The 24,179-nt window shown below is 32.6% G+C and overlaps 1 protein-coding gene across 2 annotated transcripts; it reads right to left on the bottom strand.

The window, feature by feature from the left end:
• Positions 1 to 135: 135 nt before the first annotated feature.
• Positions 136 to 17,137, bottom strand: LOC129222046 (soma ferritin-like). Of its 2 annotated transcripts, none has more exons than XM_054856476.1 (5): positions 16,972 to 17,137; positions 14,405 to 14,529; positions 11,065 to 11,211; positions 4,083 to 4,211; positions 136 to 397 (listed from the first exon to the last, which is right to left on the bottom strand). In XM_054856476.1, exons 1-5 carry the CDS (start codon positions 17,066 to 17,068, stop codon positions 245 to 247), a joined length of 651 nt encoding a protein of 216 aa, XP_054712451.1. In that variant the 5' UTR covers positions 17,069 to 17,137; the 3' UTR covers positions 136 to 244. The 2 variants fall into 2 exon arrangements, with proteins under 2 accessions (XP_054712451.1, XP_054712443.1); XM_054856468.1 differs by having other exon boundaries at positions 14,405 to 14,532.
• Between the last annotated feature and the right edge of the window lie 7,042 nt (positions 17,138 to 24,179).

Raw genomic sequence — 24,179 nt, forward strand, 5'->3', positions numbered from 1 at the left:
CATTGAGTAAATAAGAATTTTACCGGGATCAAAGAAAATAGTTATAGATTGGTTTTTCGTTATAGACAGTTATATTATGCACAAGTTTCACTGTGTTGAAATATAGAAGATGAAATGAAATGAATGATACAAAAATTGAGTTCGTTTTAAAGGTTTTAATTTTTTTAATACAAAATAAATAAAAATACGACTTTTGTGTACATTTCATTTACATCGACAGCAGCTTTAATGACATTGCGTTACGCTATTCTTTGATGTCACGTAGAAGTTGTTGATCGTACAAGTACTCTCCTAATGAACTGTCAGACATTGCTCCAAGAACGGAGGAGTGGCGAATGAAACTGTCGATCGATTCCACTTGTTCTTCCAGAAATTCTCTCTCCAGATAGTCTGTTAGCTGAAATTTGGAACATAAAATGTAATTGACGAAACATTCTTTATTCTTAAAATTTTTTCTTCAGGTATATGCTTTTTGGAATGAAGGATATCAGAATCATTAGTTGTTTACCGTATTACTATTTTTGATAATGATATTTTGACATGAAATGACTAGAAACCTTAAGGTTCACTCTGATGTTATCATAAGGATCTATTTCAGTTATTATTCCAGCAATAATAATTGCATAATAATTTTAGTTATGGGTCATTCCATAGTGACTAACGTAACATTCGCAGCTGATTTTCAAACTCTTTTTATTTACACCGGGAGTAAAAATAAATGTGTTTTGGTTTAATATGCAGATTTAAAATGTACAAGGTGACTATTTTTCATTTCTACCAAGAATTTGAAGCAAAATAAGCGCTGGCAGGTGTTTCTTCACCAAAAAAAGGCATCGTGACTAACGTAACATTTTTGCAACCCTAAGAAACAATGCTTATGTTACGAGGCAAATTTTTCTGAAACTTACGCAGACATTTAAAATTGGCCGATATATTTGTAAGAGGTAAACAATCTATTTTTAAAATCGTACTACAGATTTGTTACAGACGAATTAATTTTGGCCCTAAATGGTACTTTTCCGAAAAACTAAGTGTGACTAACGTAACGTGACTAACGTAACCATCGAATAACAGGCAATGAATGCATATAAAAAACTTTTTATAATTAATTTCGTGTTCTTATATTACTTTTACACTTTTTAGGAACCTTCTTTGTGTTGTATTATGGTTCTTTCTTTACTTTTTTTCTATATTAGTGTGAAAAATTGAATGGAAGGATTCAGTTCAATCAACTCAATTTGAATGTGCGAAAAAAAAAATAAACAAATAAAAAAACTGCTTTTACAAACTGAATAACATCATTCTTGGGCTAATTAAATCCTAAATATCTCTCTTTTAAAAAATTAACTTTTTGCATGTTGGTAGTTTCACTGAATTCTAGTATTCTGCTGATATGCTAGTTATCGTCATAAGAAACTCCGTAGTACTTTGCAATGGCATATTATTTTTAAAGGTTTACTAATTCATCAAACGAATAGTGTTGTGCATCCTTTTGAATTAAAATGTAATATTGAAAAAAAAATGTTCGAACGTTTTTGCAGAATGAATTTTTAATTCCAGATATCACCGCAAATGTTTGAATTTCTAAATGATCATTCTTGCATTTTCTGAAATATATGGCAGCAGCGCTTATTGTCACTGTGTCATGTAACATCTTCAAATGTTTTCCAACAAGCAGCCGTTACTTCATTTTAATAATAGGTGGAGATGTATTTTCTAAAAAATAGAGACGTTCTTCTTTGTTAAAACTGTATTTCTATTATCTTAATTTTTAAGCTTGGATTCTTGTGTTGAATATACATTCAGCAGAGTACTCATTTTGCTTTACTCACCCTTTTTCTTTTTTATTAATTCTTTAAATTGAAAGTATCTTTATAAAGACCTTTAAAAAAGTATTTTTCTAAGTAAACAGAAGGTCTACAATGTAATATTACTGGTATTTTTTACCCTTTATATTTTTAACCAATATAGAATACCTACATATTCAAAATTGTTCATGAAAATTTACATTAAATTAAATAAGTTTCAAATATTAGCAGTCATTTTTAAAATGTTAGGGTAGTCACATGCAAACTGTTACGTTAGTCACAGCTCAAATGTTACGTTAGTCACACTAATTATTTTATATCTACTGATACTAAAATAAATATTTTGCACTTTTTAAGTAGATATGACACAGATGTAAGAAAATAAAAAGTGCTTTTCGGTTCAATCATCTGGTTTAGTTTTTAAGCAGAAAATAGTACATTTTCGTGACTAACGTAACGTAAATATTTTCTGTGAAATAACCCAACTAATTAAAAGACTTAGCTTATAATGTTTGCAAAAGAAAAGTCAATTTTGTTGGGCCAACATCTATTCATTTAGAATAAACATAGTACTTTTAAAATTTTGCAAAAACTTTTACATTACACAAGAAAACGTAGACGCATGTTTTTTGCACAAGCTAAGCCTTTTCTACAACCTCGCACGTTTAGAGCCAGAAGCAAAACACCAAATGAAATTTTTGCAAACTGTTACTGGACTTATGTACTAGAAAGTATGCTGGATGAAATGATAGCTCACAATTAAGGCTTTGTGGAAAAAAAAATTCTGAGGTTGAGGTTGACATTTCTATGGAATGACCCTTATGATAAATCTGATGTTATCATAAGGATCTATTTCAGTTATTATTCTAGCAATAATAATTGCATAATAATTTTAGTGTAAAAGCAACAAAGATGCATATAGTTTCAGTCATAATTATTACTATAATGATATAATTTACAAAATGTTATTCATTCATCAGAGTTATATCAGCAATACTGATTTCAATTTTCATAATGATGATGACCATAATTTATTTATGTTTTACTTTTGCTATTATTGTCATCACTCACACAGGCCTGCAACCAAAAAAGTGATTACAAACCAATGATGATTCTGATACATTTTTGGACGCTGATTTCAAGAAAAACAGTCAAAAAATTCTATGACATATACCTACTATTCAGAAATGCTTTGTCCCACCACGAAATAGAGTTATGCTTATGGAAAGTGGTTAGCATTTAGTGCCATAAGTTTGATGCCATAGTTATCATTATGGCGAAAGTTGAAGACAATTTGTCTCTGGGACAAAAAAAAAAAGGAAAAAAAAGAAGCACTTTTTAAGTTAATTAATATTTCCGAACTAAATTTGTTTCAACAGAGTACTTGAAAAACAGCTCTCATTTGTGAAGCGAATATCTCACATTTTGTAAAGAGTCAATTAAACAAATTTCGGTGTAAAATTTGATGACTAGGGTAATTCGTGGGCTCCACATAAAGTGTGTGTCCCCTGTATAGAGGATATGAGAAAGTGGTCAAAAGGCATAAAACAGTCTTTCTCTTTAAAGAAAGGAAAAGTGAGCATTAAAGAGATATATGAATCCTGGAAAAATTTAGCAGTATTAAATGTTCTAATTACCATAAAATTAATACACATATATACCATGTCATTTCCAATTGTTTGGTGCATGAATAGTACCCCCCAACCACCCCCTTTTTTAATAAAAGCGTAGAAAAGGGTGTTGTTTCCGAGTTCACACCCCTTTCCTTGAAACTCAAAATTAACTTCCTGAAATAAAAATTAAAAGTTATTCTCTTCTGTTTATAATTTTTCATCATCTAATAAAAGTTATGTATGTATGACTGACTATGTAAAAGGAACATTAAATTCTGCCTGCTTCGGTTTAACCTTCGAAGTGTCAGAGTTGGCTATTTTTAGTCTGGACGCTCGCCCCCCCCCCCCTTCCCTGAGCAACTTCTTGCTCTGGTGACTAGAGCAATCTTCCAAAAACGCAGGTCGTAGCAGTAAGATTGCATCGTATAGAAATTAACTTTCACCTCTATTTTAGTAGTTCAAGACTTAGATAATTCTTAATGACGAGAAACGGAAGTGTGTGTGTAAAATTCAATCCTTTATGTCTTAAATAAAAATTCATAGGGTTTTCTTCTTGTCATTAGATAATATTCATGTTTGGAACTTTACAGTATATTAAAGACAAACCGTAGCATATTTAGCAAGAGAAAAAATTATAAAATGTATGCAAATAATAACTTACATGACTGTCTTTACAATGTGTGTCTGCAACGTCATGAATATGATTAAGCTGGTTGTACACGTCTTTCTCCAAGGCGATGGCTTCCTTTAATGCCTCAAGAGCGTTAGCCCATGTTGTTTTATCAGGCATCTAAATAGGAGAAAAAAATACATTAGGGTAGAGTAATGTTCCTTTGCGACAATTTTTATATTTTAATTTTTAACGTCAATTATTTAAATCGAATTTAAAATCGAAAAGTCACATTAAAATACCTCAACATTTTTCTCTGCAATATATTTTTTGAAATTCAGACAGTTTGAAAATAAAATATTTCCATCCACTTAAAGTAAGAGTTCTAAACTGTCCCAAGGTACAAGATTCTATTGTACCTTGGGACACATCCTGCTGTGCCATGGGACTCTTCATGATTCAGGAAACAGCCATACACTTGAGTCAATTTCGCAAAAGAAAAGCAAAAAAAAATTTCATGGTACTGAATTTAATTATAAATAATTAATAATGAATCATAAATAATGAATTAATGAACTATTATCTAACATTAAGTGTGATTAAAAGACTACATCATATTAGAACATTTTTCCAAATTCCTAAACATATCTTAATTATTAAGAATCATGCATATGTTGCACTTGGGGATGTGTCCAAAGCGACAATATGTTAGGCTGTCCCGAGGTACAATCCCCACGTCGTGTAAGAAAAACTAAAATGGTGGTCAATCTAGATGCACTATCATTATTTTCTCATAACCAAAATATTTGAAGTACTTCTTTTTTGTAACAAAACAAAATTCAGTTGATTAGTTCTACAAATACAAAGACAGAAAATGAAATAAAAATGAAGCAAGTATTTAGTTTGGAGTCATGAAATTTTCTTTCTCTCACAAAATCATCGGTTTAACTCTTTTGCTGCTGTTTGTTACTATGGCACCATTTAGTGGCGAAAGTTACTATTGGAGATTACAAAAAACATGGCTGACAAAAGTAGATTCATAGAAATTAGCTGTGTTCCAAGGTACAAGTGTCCCATAGTACAACACTTTACACCCAAGGTACAGTTTATTATTATTACTGGTTTCTTAGATTCTTTGCAGATCCGTTGCATTGCATACCACGATGAAAAAAATCTCTTAGAATGGGAACGCAATTCGATCATTGCAAGTAAAATTTTGGACTTACTGCTTATCAGGTGCAAAGGGGGATAGTTCAGAGGAGGTATTCGTCAACTATAGATTGTAATGTAAAACCAGTGCTATGGAAAATTCTTACTCCGGATAATAATCCAGATCATTACATTTCCTATGCAATTGCACCAATAATGTTAGTGAAGTAAAAGGTACTGAATGCATGATGGGTTTTGCAAATTACCTGATGCATGAAAAAATTAATGTTTCGCAACCAAATCACATATTAGTCATATTAGTCACTGATATTGTAGTAGAAGTATTGATAATGTGTGGAATTTTCTTCCTTTATAAAACATAATTTATTAATAAAAATGGTAGTGAACAATTTTTAAAGAGCAGAACATGGTGTTCCATTAACTATTATTAGTAAGCTTTTAGCGTTTTTAGTAAGTGAATATAAAAGTAAATATTTGTCCTCCCTCCCCCATCTTTGTTCTACATTATTTACTGGATCGTTAGAGATAACACGCAGTCTGATATTCCTACGATGAAATCAAAGAATAAAAGTGGGTAAAACGTAACAATTTGAAAAGTAATACTGCCCTAGCTGAGTCCAGAGTTTGTTGCTGGTCGTCACGTTTGTATTTGTATTTGTATTACGTATGTATTGTACACATACCTACATCCAAGGATTAATTTGCATGGGGGCTTACTTATAGGATCAGTTCCAGCAAAAATTTTATGTTAATTTTTTAATATTAAACGGAATTCAGATTGTTTACCTGAGGACTATTTCTTTCGTTAGAAATTAAGCCCTGTCCACATATAGTGAGAAATAGGGTTTCCAATTCCGCAATTCCGATCCCGAATCCCGAGGGATCCCGTATGATTTTTAGTGAGATTCATCCCGTGGGATTGAGACCAAAATCCGGGATTTTCCATGCAAACGTTTCTCAATTTTTGCTGTCCATAAAACGAATATTTTTACAAGTATCATCAGATGTCTGAATCACCTTCCTGTATGCAAGAAGAGCAAGACAAACTTTGTGTCTCATATGATGAACGGTTGATTGACCATTCAAGAAAACAATAAAAATAGAGTCTGAAGAATAAAATGGTATTCTCATTCGAAGTTTCAGTGCTCATACGTTCAGCAGTTGCGATAATGCGTAAAAATCATAAGTCTATTCGAAAACCTTCTATAAATATTGAAGCCCAGAGAATTTGGCTTTAGAAGAAACTAGCTGCGTTGCTCGACTTTTCCCGGTCTGCCTTGAAAATAAAAATTGTGTCAAGTGACGTTTATACAACTATTAGGCTTAAATAAAAGAAAAAAAAACATCATGCAAAATTTCTCTTCCGAACGATGACGACAGGTATTAAAATACTTTTAAGCAAGTAAAATGAGAAAGATGGGTTTAAAAAGCGTAACCATGGGAACACAAAATAAAATAAGTTTAAGAAATTAATAAAATGAGAAAGATGGAATGAAACGATGGATTCAAAAAGCGTAACCATGGGAAACATGAAAATAAAATGGTTAACATATATGGAGATGAGATTTTTAAAACTTGATTCAAAAATACTTGTAACTTTTTTCCTTTGAAGATAGAAGCTTAGTTTTTTGACCAAAGGTCAAGAAAGATCTGGAGTAAAAAATGTCGCTTTTCCAATGGTGCCAAAAAGAAAACTGTGGGACAATTGCTTCACTTTTTATTGATATATTTAATGAAGAAAGTAATGCCTAAATTTCAGCTAAGCCTAAAAAAATTCGAGCTAAAATCGGAAATAACTCCCGCCGTAATTAAGTTAGAGCATTGAAACAAATTGCATAGAACACGGAAAATTCCACCCTTTCCAACGATATATGATATTAATATGTGCAAGTAATTTCTCACCCCCCATATTCGGGAATTTATGCGAAAATTGGGCCTATATTCGAACAAAAAAAGAACTATTCATTGAATTTTTTTCAAACTGGTCGGCAAACATTTCCGGTGCTGAAAGAAAGATGCTCTGAAAATTTCAGCGAAATCGACCGGGTAGTTCTCGAATTTTGTGCGTTCAAACAAACAGACGCTTTTCGGAGACTTCATTTTATGCTATGTACAGATTGAGAAAGTGTATTACAGAGTGCAAAATCTGCTGCAGTAACCTGAATGCAATATTGGAACGCTTCAGTAAACTTAAGGAATGCACTCGAAACCTTTAACTTACTAAAAGTGGAAATATTTTTCTCCGAAGAAGAAAGCGATGAATAACCTGGCATTATTTATTATTTACTAGCTGCGTTGCCCGGCTTTGCCCGGTCTACCTTGGAAAAAAAAAATCTTTGCGTCAAGTGAAGTATCTTCAATAACCACAATTAAATGTAAGGAAAAAAAAACATCAAGCAAAATTTTCTCGCCAAACAATGATGACAGATACTAAAATACTTTTTAAAAAATTTAAATAAAATGAGAAAGATGGATTTAAAAGGCGTAACCATGGAAACACAAAATAAAATAAGTTTAAGAATTGAAAATGAGAAAGATGGAAATAAACAATGGATTCAAAAAGCGTTACCGTGGAAACGTAAAATAAAATTTTTTTAAACTTGAATAGAAAACAGATTTTTGAACTTCATTTAATTCGCTTGTAACTTTTTTTCTAATTGAGTAGAGGGTTAAACTTTTGACCTTAGATCGAGTTACATCTGGAGTAAAAAAAGCAGCTCTTTCCAGTGCTGTCTAAAAGAAAACTGTGGGACAATTCCTTCACTTTTTATTGATGGGTTTAATGAAGAAACTAGTGCCTAAATTTCAGCTAAGCCTTAAAAAAATCGAGCTAAAAACGTAAAAAACTCCCGCCGCAATTAAGTTAGAGCATTGGAATAAATTGCGTAGAACGCGGAAAATTCTTCCCTTTCCAACGATACACAATATTGCTATTTGTGAGTAATTTTTCACCCCCATATTCGGGAATTTATTTTAAAATTGGGCCTAAATTGGAATAAAAAAATAACTATTCATCGAATTGTTTTCGAACTGGTCTGCAAACCTTCTCAGGGCTTAAAGGAACAAACTGTGAAAATTTCAGCAAAATCGGCCGAGTAGTTCTTGAGTTTTGCGAATTCAAATACACAGACGCTTTTTGGAGACTTCATTTTATACTATGTAGAGATGCTCTCTAGCCGGTAGAAAGTGCCTGTAGATATCTTTGTCAACATAAAGTTAATAATATAAATGTGGATGATATCTTAAAAATTATGTTTGATGAATTAACTGAGCAATCTTCAATATTTGACACGAGTTTAAAAGAGGTGACAGAAACTTTATTGAAACAGTAGATGGCCCGCATGACAGTTTAGTACGTTAAGCTGCTCAAGTTTTTGATTGCCTCTTTAAAGTAAGAGGTAATATTAGCGAAATCATTAAAAAAAACTTTTACTTAGACTGTAACCCAGTCATCGTTTATTCCCTGCTGTATAACGAATCAAATGCACTGATGCAACGTTAATGAAGTGAGTTAAATTGGAAACACAAAATCAAACAGACATCGTTTTTGTCCGAAATTTGAAGTTCGTGAGCAAAATCCCTTAACATTACCCCCATAAAAAAAAGAAAAATCTATTTTCGACTGTGGTGAAGTTTATGGGGATCGTTTGCCAAATGTCCACATTACTTAATCTCAGTAAAACCAACTGCAGTACAGCCACATCACGCGCGTTTTCATCAAGCCCATTATTATTTGCACAAAGATCTTTTACCATCCCATACGAGTGATTCTTTGTTAAGAAGCATTGGACTTTTTTAAAGTACACATTTGAGTACCAAACGATAGTCGCTAATTATTGAGGTGTGACTTTGTATTACTCTGCAATTGGTGTACTGAATTCGAGATAAAGGTTAATTCATGTAACAAAAGCAATCCTTCCTAAAAAGTCCAACTTTTTATATTTGACATGAAAATTTAACTCTTAGAAAAATAAAGTTTCGCGGGATTGGCTCCTTTCAATCCCGAAATCCCGCGGGGTTGAGATTGGTGGGGGACAATAGTGAGAAACCACATCAGAACTTTTAAAAAAAAAAAAAAACATTTTTGCCATCTTGTCTCTGAATTGGTCGAATCTTTAGACCAAATTTGCCAACGACACGGAAAGTTTTTGGGAGGCCACTGATCGCTGTGACCTCCTGCGGGGCGTCTCTGAAACCACCACTTTTTACCATCATATGAATATGAATACTGTTTCTGAGATTTTATAACTAATGAATTTGGTGCTGCCATCTATCGTAAAACGTAGTTAATAAAAGGTGGGCCAGTTTCACGAATAATAGAAGCATGAAACAAAAGAATATTCTTATGTAGAAAATCTAAAAAAACTTGCTTATTGCACCGAATTAAACCCCCCATTTCAAGCACCAAAGGAACCATTTTTGTCCTCTCCAAGAATACTTCACTGATTTTTAGTCAGAGGTTTGATCATTTAGTTTCCCTACAGTTGAAGTCTCCTAACGCAAAAATAAATAAACTTAAATTAATGTAACTAAATTAATGACCATTTTAAGATGTTCGCTCAAAATTTTGAAGTTTTGAGATCATACTTTTCACAGAAGGTATTATTCAATTTGAAAAAAAAAAAAAATCTACACCTAATAATGTATATTGTGATTGGACGCTTTTGGTTGGTATTACATTTCACTTCAAAAAAAAAAAAAGGGGGGGGGGGCAAAACGAGACATCCTATGAAGCCATTGTGTCACCCGCATCCGCATACACCACTGTACCTCTAAAGCAGTATTTTAAATCAAGAGTCAAAAGTTGCTAAAAATTTATTAATGTAATAAAAGAACAAACACTGCATACATGAAATTAAGAAATGTTCAGCTTTGAAGCAATGCATTAATATTGGTTATATTAAACAATGAAATAATACCTTAAATTCTAAAATTTTAAATTTACATGATTTTTCAACGGTGATAGTAAAAATAAAAAAGGCCGCAGTTTCCATACAAAATGAAATGTGGCAGCGGCTAGTCCTCACGATGTTGCCATACATGTTATCTAAAATAAAGGCTACTTTTCTTATATTTTAGTATTCGAATCATATTGAAAATGCCACTTGTCCCACTGTGCCCCTATCTCCCCAACTCTGTTTAAGCGACATGAATCTTCTTTTTTTCCCCCTTTAAATGTTCAATCCTAGTATTTTGTATTATCTGTGCTATACAAATGCATTAAATAATACCAGTAATTCAAAATTCAAAAAGAAATTATAGAAAAAAAATTAATTTGAATTTTGTCATTTTGAGTTCAAGTTATGTTTTTCGCAATCACAAGTGTGTGTGTTTGTGTGTGGGGGGTATGTGTGCTTGTGTGTACTGGGTATGCGTGTTTGTGTGTAGGGGGTATGTGTATGTGTGTAGGCACGTGTGTTTGTGTCTGTGTGCAGGCATGAGTGTGTGGGTAATTATGTGTATGATGTATGTGTGTAGGTGTGTGTGGGGGAGGTATGTGTATGTGTGTGTAGGCATATGTGTTTGTGTCTGTGTGCAGGCATGAGTGTGAGGGTAGTTGTGTGTATGTGAGCGTGTAGCTGTGTGTGTGTTTGTGTGTGTATGTGTATGTGTGTAGGTGTATGGATGTGTGTGTAGGTGTATATATGTATATGTGTGTAGGTGCATGTATGTATGCGTGTAAGTGTAGGATATTGACGAAACCTGGAGACGGTTTTCGCCAGAGATGCAGCATCGTGAGGAGCCGGTCGACGGTGATGCTGCGGAGGGTGCTGACGGGAAAATAAAATGATAGGAACGCCAAAAACAGTCAAGTGAGAACAATAAGCAATCGTGATTGCTCAAAAAGAAGATGTTCACTTACGTCAATATTAAACTGAGCCAGTTTGTTGCCACGTAAGTTCAAATAGTCAATCAACTTTTGAGCATGCTCCCTTTCTTCTTTTGAATTTTCTCGAAACATTTTTGCGAAACCCTTTCGAGCCACACTGTTCTGGTCGAAATGGGCTGCCTAGAAAGAAAATAAATTAACATTAGGACTTTTCAGTATGAAAGTTTAAAACGACCCTCAATTTTGTCTCAATTTTGTTTCTTATTCGGCATAGCTATAAAAAAAAAATTGGTGAGTATTGCAATTATATAACTTTTTTTTAATGTCTAATGTCTCTTCTCATAATTTCAGTGTATGTATGTATGCATGCTCGCCTCCCAAAAAATTTGGTTCGGAACGCCCCTGACTGGACGCGTAGACGAAATTAGAGCGATCTGTGTAATAAGACTTTTAATACGTACTACCTTTTCATTCTTCTTACTTTATTTTTATTTCTTAAATCAAATTTCTTTTTTTTTTCTTATTAAATCTTGATCTAACTTAAAATTTCGTGCATATTTTGCATAAATTCATCGAATAATTTACTTTTTGTGTGATTTTTTATTTTTAAATGCTTTCAGATTAGATTTAGAGGATTCAGCAAGCAGGTCTCAGATTGAATACATTGAACTGCTTCATTTTCCGAACTGATTGTGTATGGTACAATTTTCTGCGAACTATATCAACCTCATGGGGAATTAAGCGGGGTATTTCCATTTACCTGGTCCCATTACCCTATCTCTGAGATGAAAGGAAACATGTTTTCATTCACGAAAAAACAGTCAAAAAGTCAAATCATTCACACTCAGTAACTCTCAGAGTATAGTATTGGACACAATGCACAAAATCAATTCAATCTCTCAATTCAGCTAAAAGAAAATGAAGGATCTGAAGTTGAAACATTTACATTCTTTTTCTCTTTCCGTAACTGAATCTGGTGTCCAGAAAAGTAAGTCCAGAAAACCGACGCCAGTCGGCTAACGTTTCGGTGAAAAGAATTTCGAATAATCGAGGTCGTACTGTTTTTTGGATTGGGAAAATATTGCACAGACCATAACCTTTTTTAAACAAAATACAGTTTAGTTTGCTTTTAGAATAAAGAGAGGAATCGGATCCACCGAGCACAAATAACCCAGAGTTTTGCTTTTTAAGTTTATTTTTCTTCCCCGGTGAAGTTTTGCCCTTAGTTTCACCAAGTGAATATTCTCACAGTTCCATTTGCTAACTTTAACCTTCGCTGTTTCTATTGATACTTAGTAAAAATAAAGTTGCAGTTCCTTCAATGGCATTCTGTACTTGGTCCGCTCTCGATTAAATGGGATAACTCACAAATACAATGTTATATAACTCCCCACACATGAGGAAATTTCCCAAATCGTAGCATCATAGTAGCAAAGAAAACTTTATAAATTTGTCAGAAGCAAATAGTTTACGAAAATAATAATTCTACGATTCTGAGTGTGTGTGTGTGGATACATGTAGTTCTCTCCCTTTTCCACATCAGAATATCATGTGCCACCTATATAAAGTCAAATTTATAACTGAATATCACACATATACTCCCACTATCACAAACCACCAAAAATAAATTACATTCACCATAACTTTCCTCCCATCATCTAAAATTACCTCTTAAGATATTTTTGATAATAGTAAAAGCTGATTTTGCAATCACAAAATCTTTTGCCGTGCATTTTTCGTGTTTTTGAAACAAAAATTGTTCTTACTCAGAATCTTTCGAGCATTCTGAAACAGATAGAGACGATACAATGTTTTAATGTGCTCCACTGATAAGGAAGAGCGCTACCCGGATCCTCCAAAATTGCAAAATATTTTCTACTTTAGGGAAAGGGTTCTTGAAACTGCGAAACTTTTAAATTGTATTTTACACACTACAAGTGCCATATAAGTGCAAAAAACAATGAGGGCTTTATTGATATTAACGTATTTCAATATTTAATTATGACATGAAAACTCTACAGTAAAGAAACATCAGCTTTTTTGAACTTTTTAGTAAGGTATACGCATAGTTAAGAGGTTTTTTTATATTCGTATACAAATGTCACAAATCCAGTTTATGGAAAAAACTAATTCTAACTTTGCTAGAACTTAGAAATGGCACCTCTATAGCTGTTATATTTTCATCATTTTTTCAATTTTGATTTATGTATATTGGAAAACACCACAGGCTTATACAGTTATGATCCCACACGTCTAGTTATTGTCCTGCAGTAATGACTAGTAAAAACTATTAATGGTCATGCTAACTAAATGCGATTACTTTCAGAAAACACAAAAATAAAGAAAAAAAAACAGAAAAGAAAAGTATTCAAAATATTAATAACATTTATTTTTATTTTAGCATAATCAAGTTTAAAGCATCGTGACCAACCTATTTGGATATTCTAAAAATTAAAAATTTGATAATTGACACATTCTTGAAAAGTTAGTCTGAACAAGATTAAAAATAAATAAATAAATAAAAATTGTAATAGAACTATACTTCTGCTGCATTTTTCATTTATTGTTTGGAAAATTTCGCTTATGATTCATTACAATGTTATTTTTTTAAGTAATATACTGGAAATAAATAAGTTTAATCTTTTTCTTTTCGGAATATGAATATGCAAAATAAATGAACTTTTCAAAAGTTTGATGTCCCTACATATTTCCAAAAAAAAAAAAATATATAGAATTGAATTAAAATATCCTTATCAATTCTTAACAATACATTTGAGTAAGAATAGCTAAAATGCTTACTTTTAGTTCACTAGTAATGGGCACATTTTCTTAAAAAGCTCCTTAATCTTTTATTTAATAGCAAAATTATTCTTGCATGATAGAAAAGACTAAGGAATACGTACAATAATGCTGCAATCTGATTCGAAAAAAAAGAAAAAGTACTAAAAATAATAACAGCAATGTCAGTTACTTCAAAAGAAGAAACACCTCAAAAAATTAAATGCAAAGAAAATTCACCATTGGTGACTAAGAAACATTAACATAAGAAATCCCTCAGTAGATAAAAGTTTATGATTGGGAAATATGTGGTGGGGGTGTATTTTCGGACAAATCTATTCTTGGAATGCATTGATATTGTTTCTAGAGTATTGATTTCAAAGTTGATGTTGATAACACAAGACAAACCAGCGCATTACTGGTTGGCTGACCGTAGCTAATAATTTTCCCTACTAAAAGTAATGGTGACCAAACTGTTCGGCAGAGCTTAACATTTGCAAAAAAAGATTTTTTCTTTCTTTTTTTTTTTTTTTTTTTTTGCTCGGAGTTTTTTCTACGCGCAAGAAAACGTTCAATTCCAAAACTACATACGTACCATATTCATATATACTAGACTGGCTTGCATCTCCATATTAATCTGAGACCTTATCAGCGTCATACAGGCAGGGTGCAGTTCATACCTGTCGCCGACACTCTCTTTTACTTCATTGTCTGAAAACTCTGCTGAAAATTGATACATTTTGAAAGTTAGTTGACATTAGGATCACCAAAATCTTCATGCATTTTGTTTAATTTCTTATTTAGTTACATGAAAGGACTACGCCTATTATAGCAATGATTTTCGAATCGTGGTGCGCACACTATTATACGATATTTGGAAAAAATGGTGCATAGAGATATAATAAATTATGTTTCGGATAAAAATGAAAGTTGTTACCAAAGAAAAGGAAATGAAATCAAGAGTTGTTTTGAGTACCTACGACTCTTTGTTTTCATGACTGTAAAAAGTTTAGAGATAGCAATTAGAAAGTAACCAAAACGAGACAAGCATTTAACAAGGTAAGGGTGTACTTAGGGGGAGGGCTTATTGGCCCGGGCCTCATCCGAAATAAATTTTAAAATACTCATTGTGAAGAAGTAATTTAATCTTTTCCAACCTAAATTTGGAAAGTTCTCTGAATAATTGGTTTGTGCTTTTTCCCCTAAAAATTTGTGAATATGGAATTAAAAAGTCATTTATTTTACCTGCAGCTTGTTAATCAACTCTTCACTTATATTTGAGGGTTATTACTTTTACAGAAAATTCAATTCAGTAGTAAAATACGCAAGAAAAGTGGTATTTTTCTCACAAATTTTCATTGTAAGAAAGCAAAAAAACTGCAGTTTTTTTGCGTTTTAAAAAGGTATTAAATGTTAGCTTTCACCCATTTGACAGTAAAATGGAAAGTGTTTAAAAATAAACAAAAGTTTATGGAAAAGTTCATTATTTTATATCACCAGAGAATATTTCAGTTAGGTATATTTTAAAATAATAGTATGCAGGAATGTCAAACTGAGGATGTTTTTTTACAGAATTCAAAAATTTCTCAAAACTTTGAAATATTTATTTTTTTTCTCAAAACTTTTTCTACATTGAAACGAAATGCTCATTGTAGCCCCGAAACACAATTTTGCAAAAAGTTTTTAAATTTTTGCACTTTACTAATGTTAATATGATTTCAACCCCTCTTTAAATCTCTTTCACATACAGGTAGAGGTCTCTGTTAATTTTCAAATTATTCTTAATTTAAAGCAAACAAAACACTCTAATAATGATTAATTAAATAATAAAAACTGGGTAAGTAAAATATAGCTTACACTTACATTCTGTTTTAAACTATATTTATTCTTTTACTTTAAAATATTATATTTATTATGCATCAGAATCCAAAAATAATATTCAAATATAAACCTTGTCTGGTTAAAAGAAAATGTGAATTACAATCAACTCTACCCGGACAGCGGAAAAATGTTCTTTATGAAATGAAAAAAATACCGTTCTTTCTTTCATCTTGATCTTCTTTACTTCTTTTATTTTATTTATTTGTTTATTTATTCATTTTTAAGGTTACAATAAACGAGGAGCGCAGAGCTGTTTAAAGCATTTTTTTCCCTGAATTTAAAAAGTAGCAGAAAAAACTTTACAATGTTTCAATTTCTCTTTTTAGTTACGTGTTTAGAAATACCCTAGCGATTTTTGCCCAATTAATTAGGTCTCATACACACATGTAGTTTTAAATTCTAAAAATCAATCATATCCCTCAGAAGTGTATAGTTTATTGACGAACGTAATAATTTATGTTCTTCTAATAAAATTATGTAACAATCTTCAAAAACAGATACATAAATATTACAAATTGAATATTTGTTCAGTTTATATATTTTGGTGCGAAAGTCCGAATTCTGACAAATTATTTCCAAGATTGTTATTTCACTGGATGAAATTCAACAATAATAGTCAACAGTCGCAGAACAATACATTGCTGAAAGACCAAATATTTAGTTACACATTAACCAGTGAGTGCTGACATTTGTTAATTTTGGCTTTTCAGCGCAACAGACATACTCAGTAGATATATTAAGTTCATTTGCACTGCCCGAATTTACATTCTGTGCGTGTGTGACGTGATTAGAGGGAGGAATGTCATATCAGTCCTTACGCGAAAATAAACTACCGTGTTTGAATTGGCAATATGTTCTAAAATCAAGGGTTCTGGAGAGGTTGACTGCGCCCATGCTCAAAATTGTTGATAACGAATTATAGTTTGTTATTACACTTGAAAAGTATAAAGTACACGTTCAGCTATAAATACAAATTTTTCTTCTCGTCAAAGACGGAAAATTGAAATAAGGTTTTGAAAGAATAAAGTATATGTTTTCAGTGTTAATAAATCAAGAATCTTTCCTTTTGCTCAGACGCAATGGGCAAAGAAATGATGTCTTAGAAATTATCTTGATTTGTAGCCATAAAAAATAAACACTTGGGGTAAAAGAAAATAAAGTATGAGTAATTGAACACATATAATCCGCAATTATATATTTTTAAAAAGCATAGGAATATTCTGAAAAAAGAAAAACAATGAGTTACTTTAAATGTGCTAGATCAAAACAATTAAAACTCACGTAAAAATCCGACAACAGTTGCCAAACATAAACACAGTGCAGCCGTAATCCAAATCATGTGCTGCATTATGACAGCAGTGGATGTATTCGACTTCATTAACCAATGGTCTTAACGAGGGAAAGTTACTAATAATGAATCCAAACTAAGAGAGAGAGTCATACTGTGCAGTTAATGCAGTAACAAGGGAAAATGTCCAAGGGTCATCCAGATAAGAGGACGTCTGTGATCGATAACTATCACAGGTCTTGACCTCAGCTATGTGGCGATAGTGTTTTGCTCAAAAGAAATGAGGGCGTCCTTAGGAGCTGAATACAAAAATAAGAGTCTTAATCGAAATTCATTTCTTTCAATTGATTTATCTAATCTTCTGTGCGTGGCACATTAATTTAGATTTTCAAATGTTTAGTGAATTGTTCCCGCTAATAAAATATTTCGTGTGTTTTTGTTCGTTTAATAGTCTCTTTAAAAAAAATTTCCCATATTATTCTGAATGGCAAAATTTGAATAATATGTAAACGGCTGTCATGACCCACATGAGCCCCCCCCCCCCTCCCTTGTATCCGCCACTGATTTCATGTAGTTTTCCTATTAAATGATTAAGTACAAAACGCATTGCTGCGAAAATTCGTTGAGGTGTAGAGTAATGTTAATAGTGATTATAATGAGAATTATGAATGAAAGCAAACATGAAGTTCGTTCACTGTCATTGCTCTAGTTTAAAAAAAAGAAAAAAAAAAAAAAAAAAAAAAACAGCATTTTAAATTTCAAGCAATTGCGAAAATTTTAATAAACCGGGAACAAATTTTCTTCTTTTTTTTAATTATAAAGAAAAATTGCTTAGGTTTTTTTTGAGCAATCACATTGCTTATTGTTCTCACTTGATGGTTTTGATGTTCCTATGATTTTATTTTCCCCCCGCCTCTCTCTGCAGCCCCACTGTCGATCGGCCTCACGATGCTGCTCCTTTAGCGAAAACCGTCTCCAGATTGCGTCCATATCCTACATACACGCGCATACATACACACACCTACACACACACACATACACCTACACGCACTCATGCATGCACACATTAACAAACATACACCTACACACACACATACTTACACACTCATGCCTGCACACAAACACACACGCATAGATAAATACACACACACATTTACCCACACACTCATACCTGCACACAGACACAAACACACACACACTCGTGATTGCGAAAAACATAATTTGAATTCCAGATGTCAAAATTCAAATTAATTTTTATTTATTTATTTATTTATTATTATTATTATTATTATTTTTTTTTTTTTTTAAATACTGTCAAGTATGATAATAGACTAATCTTTTTGTAGGTGCGCAAGCCGTTAATTTGTGCGTTAACTGACTCGCTACTTTCGAATGCGTCGGTTACATCTTGTTTTCGTGTAGATTACGCTTTTTTGTTGTCCCCCCCGCCCGACAAGTGCGATATGAAAATGGATCACGTAAAATAATGGTGAGACGATCATACCCAAGAATATAAAAAGATACTAAGCGTAAACCATATTTGTTTCAATAATCAGACAACTTCTAAGCCAAAAAAATGATAGTTGCAGTATTTATTTCACTGTTGTAAATTGCACTGCACAATAAATTTGAACCAACTTATGTTCTTTAGATAAAACTACGGGGTTTCACACAACTGAAACGTGCTTGATTCATGTTTCTAAGACAAAATGGTTCATCACGTAACGTTTTTCTGTGGTTAGATCAAGGCTGAATTCGGGTCCGCCGATAGTCGGGACCCTATTGTTTTTACCTTCATCTTACCTTAGTTTTTAGATTTGTTCTTGACCATGGATCCATACGAATATTGTAAGGATGAAAAAAGCTTAAATAGGTAGTAATCGAAATAGTATCTTGAGAGATATTTTTGACCCACAAATAATTTCCGTTATCTAGATATAGGGTTTTAAAGTCTGCCGAAATTTTAAGGAAAGCTCCAAATTTGAAGATTTGGCGAAAAATTGGTCACCTAATTTTACCGCCTGCATCATTCTACAAATCGTGCCAAATATGCCTTCCGTTGCTCACTGAAACTTGAAAAAATTTGACGATTTTTCCTAAAATTTTGGCAGACTTTAAGATCTCATGTTTCGATATTGGGGACACGATGACAAATAATTTATGCGTCTAGAAACATGTTTTACAATGCTTTTTCGATTTCTGCTTATTAAAAAACGTTTCATTATTACACTATCGCTGTGTGGTCTTCTGGTGAGATGCAATTAAGGCATTCTTTCTCCATTCAACATTTTTTCAAATATACTTTCATCAAATTGTGATTTACCGTGCAAGAAAAAAAACATCGTGAATATACATGATCTGTGTAATATGTTTTTGGCGTCAGAAATGGAGATTTTCTAGGAAGTCAATACAAATTTATCAAAAAAAAAATGGCTCATATATATATATAAATATATATATATATATATATATATATATATATATATATATATATATATATATATATATATATATATATACATATATATATATATATATATATATATATATATATATATATATATATATATATATATATATATATATATATATATATATATATATATATATATATATATATATATATATATATATATATATATATATATATATATATATATATATATATATATATATATATATATATATATATATATATATATATATATATATATATATATATATATATATATATATATATATATATATATATATTACCCTACTTTTCGCCCACATTTTATATTTCCTCCCTTCTTAAATATAACAAACTAGTATGTTGTGGCCATCACGAAACTTTCTTCTATATATTTTTACTTTCTTCTATATCTAATATATAGAAGAAAGTATTGGATTCGTGCAAATTTTCGAATTTCGAATTTTGACGGATTCGAACGTTTTGAGGTGTGCTGAGTCCATTTCGACCATTTTTGGAAAATGTCTGTCTGTCTGTGTGTGTGTGTGTATGTATGTATGTGTGTGTGTGTGTGTGTGTGTGTGTGTATGTATGTGTGTCACGTCTGTGTGTGACCAGTTTTTTGTGGCCGCTCTACAACAAAAACTACCGCATGAAATCGAACGAAATTTAGTACACATATGTGCCCCTATGTGAACTTGTGCCCATTAGTTTTTGGCGCGAATTCCTCCAAGGGGGGTGGAGCAATGGGACGTTTTTCGAGTTACGCGTGCTTGCTATTCCTCAGGAAGTAACTGGCGGAATCAAACAAAATTTGGTCCATATGTTGGTATTAACAGGAACAGGTGCTGATTCAATTTTGGTGTCCATAACTCAAACGGGGGTTGAGCTGTAGAACGCTTTTTGTCGTCAATTGTGACTGCTGTATCTCAAGAAATAATGAACGGAATGAAAGAAAAATTTATCGGCAAGTAGCCCTTAGTGGGTATAAGAATTGATTTTATTTTTGTGTCAACAGCTAAAAGGGGGGTAGCGCAATCACCCGTTCTTTTTTTCCATTTTGAGTGCCCTATCTCAAGAAGTAATACTACGTTCTGGTTGAAATTTGGAATATATGTGAATCCATATGTAAACAGGCTTTGGTTCTATTTTGACGCCGATCGCTCCAAGAGGTGTTGATTTTTTTTTTTGAATAAAAATAGCTTTATTAATGCAACAATAAGAAAGATAAATCGTAATAGATTGTCGTCTGCGTATTTCTCGTGATTTTAATTGAATGGAAATATCGGAAATATTATCTCAATGATTTAAAATTTTCAACTGTTGCCATCTTATGTTTGTTAACAAATAAAATATTTGTAATTCATTCAAGCAAGGCTTTTAAAATAACTTTCAATTTTCGCTCTTTGCTTTACTTTTGCAATAATTCAGACATTGGGATAGTCGTCAAGTTTTTGCATGTGTCATTTTGTTTTTGTTGGGAATATTGCTTCCTCGTCAAGCATGGGGAGGGATCAGAAAAAAAAAAGAAAAAGAAAGAAAAATATAGAAGAAAGTTTCGTGATGGCCACAACATACTAGTTTATAATTCTAATCCCTCCCCATGCTTAGCGAGGAAACAATATTCCAAACAAAAACAAAATTACACACGCCATAACTTGACGACCATCCCAACCATCCCAATTCCTGATTTATCTCAAAAGCAAAGCAAAGAATGAAATTTGAAAATTATTTTTAAAGCCTTGCTTAAAATAATTACAAACATTTATTTGTTAACAAACACAAGATGGCAACAGTTAAAAATTTTAAATCATTGAAATATAATTTCCGATCATTTCCATGCAATTAAACTCACGAAATAAGCGCAGACGACAATCTATTACTATTTATTACTTTCTTCTATATCTAATATATAGAAGAAAGTATTGGATTCGTGCAAATTTTCGAATTTTGAATTTCGAATTTTGACGGATTCGAACGTTTTGAGGTGTGCTGAGTCCATTTCGACTATTTTTGGAAAATGTCTGTCTGTCTGTGTGTGTGTGTATGTGTGTGTGTGTGTGTATGTGTGTGTGTGTGTGTATGTGTGTGTGTGTGTGTATGTGTGTATGTGTGTCACGTCTGTGTGTGACCAGTTTCTTGTGGCCGCTCTACAGCAAAAACTACCGCATGAAATTGAACGAAATTTGGTACACATATGTGCCCCTATGTGAACTTGTGCCCATTGGTTTTTGGCGCGAATTCATCCAAGGGGGGTGGAGCAATGGGACGTTTTTTGAGTTACGCGTGCTTGCTATTCCTCAGGAAGTAACTGGTGGAAATCAAACAAAATTTGGTCCATATGTTGCCCCTAACAGGAGCAGGTGCTGATTCAATTTTGGTGTCAAACGCTCAAACGGGGGTTGAGTTATAGAACGTTTTTGGTCGTCAATTGTGACTGCTGTATCTCAAGAAATAACGAACGGAATCAAACAAAACAATTTTGACAAGTAGCCCTTAGTGGGTATAAAAGCTGATTTTATTTTGGTTCAACAGCTAAAAAGAGGGTAGCGCAATCGCCCGTTCTTTTTTTCCATTGTGAGTGCCCTATCTCAAGAAGTAATGCTACGTTCTGGTTGAAATTTGGAATATATGTGAATCCATACGTTAAACAGGCTTTGGTTCAATTTTGACTCCAATCGCTCCAAGAGGTGTTGATTTTTTTTTTTTTTTTTTTTTTTTTTTTGCGAATAAAAATAGTTTTATTAATGCAACAATAAGAAAGATAAATCGTAATAGATTGTCGTCTGCGTATTTCTCGTGATTTTAATTGTATGGAAATGATCGGAAATATTATCTCAATGATTTAAAATTTTTAACTGTTGCAATCTTATGTTTGTTAATAAATAAAATATTTGTAATTATTTCAAGTAAGGCTTTTAAAGAAACTTTCTATTTTCGCTCTTTGTTTTGTCTTTACAATAATTCAGACATTGGGATGGTCGTCAAGTTTTTGCATGTGTAATTTTGTTTTTGTTAGGAATATTGTTCCCTCGTCAAGCATGGGGAGGGATCAGAAAAAGGAAAAATATAGAAGAAAGTTTCGTGATGGCCACAACATACTAGTTTTTGTTATTGTTGCAATTATAAAGCTATTTTTATTTACACAAATTTAAAAACAAAATCAGCCCCCCCCCCCCCTCCATGTAACAACTGGCGCCAAAATTGAACCAACGCCTGTTTACATATGGATTCATACTTATTCCTAATTTCATCCAGAACGTAGATTACTTCTTGAGATATGGCACTCACTATGGGAAAAAAGGAACGTTCGATTGCGCCACCCCTCTTTTCAGCTGCTGACGCCAAAATAGAATCATTTCTGTTACCCTCTAAGGGCTACTTGTCGACAATTTTTTGTTTGATTACGTTCATTATTTGTTTAGATACAGCAGTCACAATTGACGACAAAAAACGTTCTATGGCTCAACCCCCGTTTGAGCTATTGACACTAAAATTGAATCAGGAGCTGTACTGTTAGAAGAAGCATTTGGACGAAACTTTGTTTGATTCCGCCAGTTACTTCCTGGGGAATAGCAGTCACGCAAAACTCAAAAAACGTCCCATTGCTCCACCCCCTTGGAAGAATTTGCGCCAAAATTCAATGGGCACAAGTTCACATAGGGGCACATACGTGTACCAAATTTCGTTCGATTTCATGCGGTAGTTTTTGCTGTCGAGCGGCCACAAAAAACTAGTCACACACATACGTGGCACACATGGACGGACACACACACACACACACACAGACATCTTCCAAACATGGTCGAAATGGACTCAGCACACCTCAAAACGTTCGAATCCGTCAAAATTCGAAATTCGAAAATTTGCACGAATCCAATACTTTCTTCTATACATTAGATATAGAAGAAAGTAAAAATAAGGTTGAAACTGAAAAACAAGGTAGAAGAAAATTTCTTTTCGGCGAAAAGTAGAGGGACACCAAAAAAAAAAAAACTAGTATGTTGTGGCCATCACGAAACTTTCTTCTATATTTTTCTTTTTTTTTTTTTCTGATCCCTCCCCATGCTTGACGAGGAAGCAATATTCCCAACAAAAACAAAATTACACATGCAAAAACTTGACTACCATCCCAATGTCTGAATTATTTTAAAAGCAAAGCAAAGAGCGAAAATTGAAAGTTATTTTAAAAGCCTTGCTTGAATTAATTACAAATATTTTATTTGTTAACAAACATAAGATGGCAACAGTTGAAAATTTTAAATCATTGAGATAATATTTCCGATATTTCCATTCAATTAAAATCACGAGAAATACGCAGACGACAATCTATTACGATTTATCTTTCTTATTGTTGCATTAATAAAGCTATTTTTATTCAAAAAAAAAAAAAAAAAAAATCAACACCTCTTGGAGCGATTGGCGTCAAAATTGAACCAATGCCTGTTTACGTATGGATTCACATATATTCCAAATTTCAACCAGAACGCAGCATTACTTCTTGAGATAGGGCACTCACAATGGAAAAAAAGAACGGGCGATTGCGCTACCCCCCTTTTTAACTGTTGACACCAAAATAAAATCAGTTCTTATACCCACTAAGGACTACTTGCCGATAAATTTTTCTTTCATTCTGTTCATTATTTCTTGAGATACAGCAGTCACAATCGACGACAAAAAACGTTCTATAGCTCAACCCCCGTTTGAGTTATTGACACCAAAATTGAATCAGCACCTGTTCCTGTTAAT

Source organism: Uloborus diversus, chromosome 1 (genome assembly GCF_026930045.1).
Source record: "Uloborus diversus isolate 005 chromosome 1, Udiv.v.3.1, whole genome shotgun sequence".
Classification (NCBI taxonomy): domain Eukaryota; kingdom Metazoa; phylum Arthropoda; class Arachnida; order Araneae; family Uloboridae; genus Uloborus; species Uloborus diversus.